General features: G+C 48.1%; 1 protein-coding gene across 1 annotated transcript in view; it reads right to left on the bottom strand.

Moving 5' to 3' along the window:
* Positions 1-7,212, bottom strand: part of LOC107116062 (glycerol-3-phosphate acyltransferase 3-like) — a 47,430-nt gene that overhangs the window by 6,585 nt on the left and 33,633 nt on the right. The window contains 3 exon segments of the mRNA XM_015417922.1: positions 372-487; positions 1,931-2,024; positions 4,001-4,125. Of these exon segments, the coding sequence (XP_015273408.1) occupies positions 372-487; positions 1,931-2,024; positions 4,001-4,125 (335 nt within the window).

Here is a 7,212-nt window from a genome sequence, read left to right on the forward strand (position 1 = left end):
ATATATAGTCCAACTCTCGCAGCCATACATGACTACAGTAGTCAGTAGATACCCCCTTACCTATATATATATATATATATTCTGCTGCTCAGAGCAGTGACAGGCAACTGCAGCAATTGGCAAGAGGCAAAGCTTGTTACAATAACTTGAAGTGTCCAGTTAAAGGGAAATAGAATAAATTCTGTGTTTAGCCATGAACCTACTCAGACATCACTGGCCCAATCACCATCTCTTAGCCTAAATAACTAGCTAACAGGAACATAAACAAGCACTTCTGTCCAATCAATATATTTGTATTGCACGTAGAAGGCAAAGAGTTGTAGGGTCTCCCAACACAAGGGAATGCATTTCATGTAACAAGTGCGCTCTACCTTTTGGTCACTAGGTGGCGATCCTTCATTTCGGAGCGTTCGAACCAGACGTGCGGGCAGGCCTTGACCGTGGCTCTTTGAATGACACCCATGAGTCCCCCGTGAGCTTGGCCAACCTGTCAGTTGCCCCAAAAAGACAAATAGAAACAAGCATTCCGTCAAAATAAGTCCCTTTCAAACTTTTATCAAGGAGTTACTGGCCTCCTTTACTGTGGTGGTGGTGGAGGAAAAGTGCCGTCGAAGCGAACACCATCACTCTAGCTGTCCCCCAATCGTCTTCCACAACCAGTTTGAGAGACAGTTTGCTGTAGCGGTTAGGAGCACAAACTCTAATCCAGGAGAATGGGGTTTGATCCCCCACTCCTCCACATGCAGCTGCTGGTGTGACCTTGGGTCAGTCACACACTCTCTCAGAGCTGTTCTCTCACCAGCAGTTCTCGAAAGAGCTCCCTAAGCCCCACCTACCTCACAGTCAGTGTTCCCCCTAAGATGAGTTAGTGTGAGCTAGCTCACAGTTTTTTAGCCTCCGGCGCACGCATTTTTGTCTTAGCTCATGAAGGATGGCTCCAGAGCAAACTAATTTATGTAGTAGCCAAATCACTCACTCACAACAGTAGCTCACACAGTAGGAGTTTGGCTCACAAGACTGCACAGCTTAGAGGGGGCACTGCTCACAGCGTGTCTGTTGTGGGGAGGGGAAGGGAAAGGAGATTGTAGGCCGCTCTGAGACTCCCTCGGGTAGTGAAGGGCAGGGTTTACATCCAATCTCTTCTCTCTTCTCTTCTTCTTCAAAAAGCCCCTAGGAGCCTAGAGGGCAAGAGTTCTGCCCCAGGGGAGGGGGAATACTTAGAAGCAACTCCTCTATCAATACCTCAGGGGATACTGGGAAATGGGGTAATGCAAGTGGGGTAGGACAGGGTTCCCAACATGGGACTGGGAAATTCCTAGAGATTTGGGGGTGGAGCTTGGGGAGGGGAGGGGCCTCAGCAGGGCATAATGCCATAGAGCCCACCAAACAAGCCATTTTCTCCAGGGGAGCTAATCTTCATTGTCTGGAGAGACCAGCTATAAATTCCAGGAGATCTCCAGGCCCCACCTGGAGGCTGGGCAACCTGGGCATTGATGACGTTTTCCGGCAACCCTGTTAAAAAGGGGGAGGCCTCTGAATACTTATCGGGACCCACATATAATTTTCTGGGGAACTACTAAAACATTACCTAACATCCGCAACTATGCATTAAAAGGTCCTTAACTGGAATAGCCAAACTTCAGTTACACAACTTTTTAAAAAGACTACCACAGAACTTGTGCGTCATTACAGAGTTGCAACTTCAAGGTAACTTGTTTGTGAGTCTGCTTTTTTCAGAGTTTCGCTTCCCTGCTGCCACTAAGGAGACTCAAATGCAACCTCAGTGACTTCCCCATATATGCATAGGAATCAACTAAAGACGGATTTTCCAATTTCTTTTTAAAGAGAAATTTCGCAGAACTCCTGTCGAAGTGGCCTGCTTTCTCTTGCAACCACAAGGAACAAACCATGCAAAGCGGCGGTCACCTACCATTGCGTAACAGCCATCGTTTGTCAGTATTACAACATCTATCGGAGATGTGTGGTTGGCGACACAGATGCCTCCTTTCTGGGGTCTGTTCTCCCTGCGAATCCAGGACACAAGAGTTAGTCCCTTCTATACAGCCGTCCTTTGGTTTCTGCTGCTGGCAACACACAACTTCCCTCCCTCTCCCAAAATACGAGGACTTCAGGGCATCCAATGAAGCTGAGGGGCAGCAGGTTCAGGACAGGCAAAAGGAAATACTTTTTTGCACAGAGAGTGATTAAAACGTGGAATCCGCTGCCAGAGGATGTAGTGGTGGCCACAGGTATAGACAGTTTTAAAGGGGGACTAGAAAGATTCATGGAGGACCGGTCCATCAGTGGCTAGTCATGGTGAGTGAGGGGAACTTCCATGTTCAGAGGCAGTAAACATCTGGATTTCAGGGCCAGGAGGCAACATCAGGAGAAGGTCTCAGCCTCAATGCCCTGTTGTTGGCCCTCCAGAGAAAATGGTTGACCGCTGTGTGAGACAGGATGCTGGGACTAGATGGACCACTGATTGGATCCATCAGGGCTGCTCTTGTGTTCTTAAAACCTTAACATTACTACAAAGCTAAGCCCATGCATCCCCCCCCAATGTCAAAAATTCAATTCTTTACTGCTCTCAATCAACATACAAAGATGGGTTTAAAAAAAAGTTATTATAGAAATCACAGCAAGGTCTATAATTCATCAGCAAAAAAGGAGGGCACCTCTGCTTTGTTACCGCTTAAGAACAAAATCTAATTATAACAGCCAGCCAGCCAGCAATGCCTTGTGAAGCAGCCACTCCACACAAGACCATTAAAGTAGGAGCTGGGCTGACCAGGAAAGTAAGGGTGGTGTTCCAGCACGTGCTTTGCATAGCAGAAGATCCCAGGTGTTCAGTTCCTCCATCCATCCCCAGATATGAGGGACATCGTGGAGAGATGTTGCTAGTCGACCAGCAGATGAGGCGGACCTTGATGGACCAATGGTCTGGTTCAGAAGAAGGCAGCTTCACGCCGTCAGCTCTCTGCATTCTAGAGAGCAGTTGTTGCAGCAAGGTTTTCCCACTTAGAAGGTGCCTTAGTTTTCAAAGCTGAAGTCTTTTATGACTGTAGACCCACTAGGGGTCGCCAGAAGTCAGCATGACTTCCAGGCTCACAAGCGCATGCATACACAAACACAGAAATACTCACAAAAATAGTTTTTTTAAAAAAACCTAAAGAGGAACACTCTCCTCCAGGGACTGATCACTCCTAAGAAGAATCCTGCGGGATCAGACCCGTGGTCCATCTAGTCCTGCATCCTCTTTCCCACAGCAGCCAACCTGCCAACCCGAAGGGTCACTAAGCAAAGCCCAGAGGGCAAGGCCTTCCAGCCCCTAGGTCTCAGGGGTTCAACTCCTCTGAATATGCAGGCCTCCTTTACTCACCTTGGATAGTAGCTATTGATGGATCTCACCTCCACGAATCAATCTAACCCCCTTTTAAAGCTCTTACCGGCAAGCGCGCAAAGAAAGTCAAGAGAGCCCTGGCTCTTTTCACATGGGCACTAATGGATGCCATTCCAAAAACCATTAAAAAGACAGCTAAAGCACCGACAGCAGTGGGACTCCAAAAACAGCAGCCTAGTGTAAAACGTATTAAAAATCAGCAACCTTCCACATAAACACAGGAGAACATAAGAGAGGAAGTTTTACATTGCATGTAAACGTGACTGCATAGAAAGATTCTATGGTGTAGCGGTCTCCCTATGGTAGCAATGAGATTACTATATTTTACAGTGTAGTTACGGTAAAAACGGCAGCTCTATATGGGCTGTTGACTCAGCAGGTGGGATTCTGAGATCCACTGGGGGTGTCTTAACCCACAGACGGCAGACCACTGGACTTAGCAGAACTGCATATCCCTGCTTGGCCGGAGCTGCTTTCTCCGGTTCTCCTAATTCCTGGAAGATGGCAGAGACCTTTGTGGCTTACCAGCATGCCGCCGCACCTGAACAAAAGGGGTCTAACCACTGAGAGAATTGGGAAGGGAGCCAGGCTCTCACTTACTTGTTGTGGTAATAAATGGTGCCAGATAACGCTCTCACAAGGATCCGGGAGCATGTGAGGTGGGCCAGGTCGCTCAGCCAGTTTTTGGTTCTGCAAGACAGCAGCATCCAGGAAAGTGAGAAGGGCTTGGGAAGTTTGTTAGAATTGTACAAGATGACCCCTTCCCCCCCTTTCGGAGCTTGCAACCACTGGTTATTCTGTAATGCAACCACCCAAGGCTTCCATCTCAAGACGACTTTCCGGGGAGTAAGCCCCACTGAATGAAATGGGACTTACTTCTGCATAGACCTGCTTAACTCCAGGCGTCAGGTCTTCCCACAGCATATGGAACCAGCTGCCTAGGGAGGTGGCGAGCTCCCCCTCACTGGTAGTCTTTAAGCAGCGCCTGGATAGACGCTTGTTAGGAATGCTCTAGGCCAGGGGTGTCGAACTCATTTGTTATGAGGGCTGGATCTGACATAAATGAGACCTTGTTGGGCCGGGCCATGTGTGTCATAAAATGTCATGCCAGGTAGCAGAAATACAAACTTGATAAAGGACACAAACACAAAGGTTTTTTTTTACTTAAAATAAAAACACGCTTAAAACATTAGCACTCTTGCAATATTTTGTTTATTTAACAGTGTCTGATAACGGACACCTCCTGCTCTGAATTGTTGCATCAAAATGTCTGTGCTGTTGCAATCTTAAGTATGCTGTTCGGGTGTGTATCTGCAAGCTGCAAACCTACAATGACACAGCAGCAGCAGAACTGGAAGAAGAAGCAGAAGACAGCCAGTTCCACTGCGGGCCTGATAGCCCTCCAGGGGCCTATTCCGGCCCCTGGGCTGCATCTTTGACACCCCTGCTCTAGGCTGATCCTGCATTGAGTGGGGGGTTGGACTAGATGGCCTGTATGGCCCCTTCAAACTCTGTGATTCTATGATTCTAATGTTAATTGTTAAAGGGAAGAGAGATGGGGAGGGGCCGTGGCCCAGTGGTAGAGCATCTGCTTAGCATGCAGAAGGTCCCAGGTTCAATCCCCAGCATCTCCAGTGAAAAGGACCAGGTTGTAGGTGAGGCCCTGGAGAGCTGCCAGTCTGAGTAGACAATACCAAGCTTGATGGACCAGAGTTCTGATTTAGTATAGGACAGCTTCATGTGTTCCATGTGAGAGATGCCAACTAGTAGCTTCTTGTCTGGGCCCGCTTCTTCTCTCCCTCCCTCCCTACTCCTGCCCCCTTGGGGGAAGGCTAAAAAATGGGTCAAAAATTCCAGAATTTAAAAAAAAAAGAAATGGAATCCCAAACTGGTAATGGAGGGGCCATGGCTCAGGGGCAGAGCATCTGCTTGGCATGCAGAAGGTCCCAGGTTCAATCCTCAGCCTCTCCGGTTAAGAGGCTCAGGTAGTAGGGACGTGAAGGACCTTCACCAGAGACCCTGAAGGGCTTCTGCCAGTCTGAGTAGGCAATACTGTCTCAGGCAGACCAAGGGTCTGATGCAGCACAAGGCAACTCCATATGTTCACATGACATGAGATGAGAGAAGGGAGAACCACATATGTTACCATGAGCTCCCTGGAGGACGGGTGGGATAATAATGCACATCGATAGAAGTGTCAATGGGTGCGTTCAGACGGGGGATTTACAACGGTTAGGGTGCCGGTTCCAACCGGTGTACTTACGGGTGTTCACACGGCGAACATCTGCCTCCCGTCCCTAAATGGCTGACTTTTGGAGTTCATCTAGAAAACCTTTCCGGTTCCACCTTCCCTCGCCCATGCGCGCACATAGACCCTGCAGCTATGCTCGTTCCAGTTCGCCATTAGCTTTGTCTCAACTCAATTTAGAGGCTGTCAAAATGAACATCTCATCACAGTCAATCAGGGATCTGTGGTAATATCTGGGTATCGTGTCACAACATAAAGCAGACCTTTTGCCGGCACGACCTTCATTTGACTGAACCTAGAAATTGACTGTACTCTAGTGACAGCTGTTGGGAAAGAATCTAGGAATGCCAGATTTGAAATGCGAGCCACTGAGTCTGCGTGTAGCAACAAGGTTACGTCAGGTAAATAGTTGCTGTTGGTTGGTGTGTGTGTGTGTGTGGAGCGCGAAGGAACTGTGGACCACAAGATAGCTGCTACACATTTTATGACCCATGAGGTAAGCCACTGTGTATCCTGAGAAACTAACTTGGGTGACTTTGTAATAGGCTGTAGGATCTTACAAGTCTGTAAGAAATGGCTGTGCTTTCCTAGGATGCACTCAAACATTGTCCAGTCCTGGGAATCACTTCCTGGAATGCTCTTTCCACAGTGGAAAATCCAGTTGTGAAGGACCGGTAGAACGGAATGGCAGCAGAGTATCCAATTATGTGCGGATGCGGCCACATCCGGACAAAATCTTCTTCAAAAAGAGAAATGAGGTTTATTTACAACATCAAATACCTCCCCTGACACCTGCTTGCACATCTGACCTCCCACAATCCCAAATGGTGCTTGACTCCACAGCAGTGGCCACCATGAGGAGAAATGGGAGGCTGTGGAACAGGGGCTGGTGGGGGAGAAAAATGGAGCGCACAGAAGGAAGTGAGGGACACAGAGGCAGAGGGGAATGTGACTTTCCATCCCCTGTAAGTTCCACTCTTGTCTCTCCTTAGGTTTCATCACTTCCTATTGACCTATATCCTTCTTTTCTTCCTAGAGGGGAACCAAAGGGGTTCACATTGGTCTCTTCCATTTTATCTTCACAGGCTCCCTGTGAGGTCAGTTAGGTTGAGAGAGTGTGACTGGGGCCCTTTTCACATTACTGTTCTAAACCGGATGTTATTCGTTGTTGGCCCGATTTTGAGTAAAGCGAAACAGAGACGGGGGTTTCATACCGCAAATTTCCTTCAGTTAATCAGCCGTCTCTGAAGCTCTATGGTCATTTCAAACAGTGCCACTTTTTTCCCGCCCTTTTCCACTGTGCGATCTTCCTTAGACTTTTTAAAAAACATTCTTTAAAGGTAAAGGTAAAGGTTCCCTTGCTCGAAAGCCAGTCGAATCTGACTCTAGGGTTGCGGTGCTCATCTCCGTGTCAAAGCCGAAGAGCCAGCACTGACCGAAGACATTTCCGTGGTCATGTGGCCGGCATGACTAAACACCAAGGCGCACGGAACGCTGTTACCTTCCCACCGAAGCGGTACCTATTTATCTACTTGCAATTTCTTGCTTTCAAACTGCTAGGTTG

This window comes from Gekko japonicus, unplaced genomic scaffold, assembly GCF_001447785.1.
Source record: "Gekko japonicus isolate JY-2015 unplaced genomic scaffold, Gekko_japonicus_V1.1 scaffold752, whole genome shotgun sequence".
NCBI lineage: Eukaryota > Metazoa > Chordata > Lepidosauria > Squamata > Gekkonidae > Gekko > Gekko japonicus.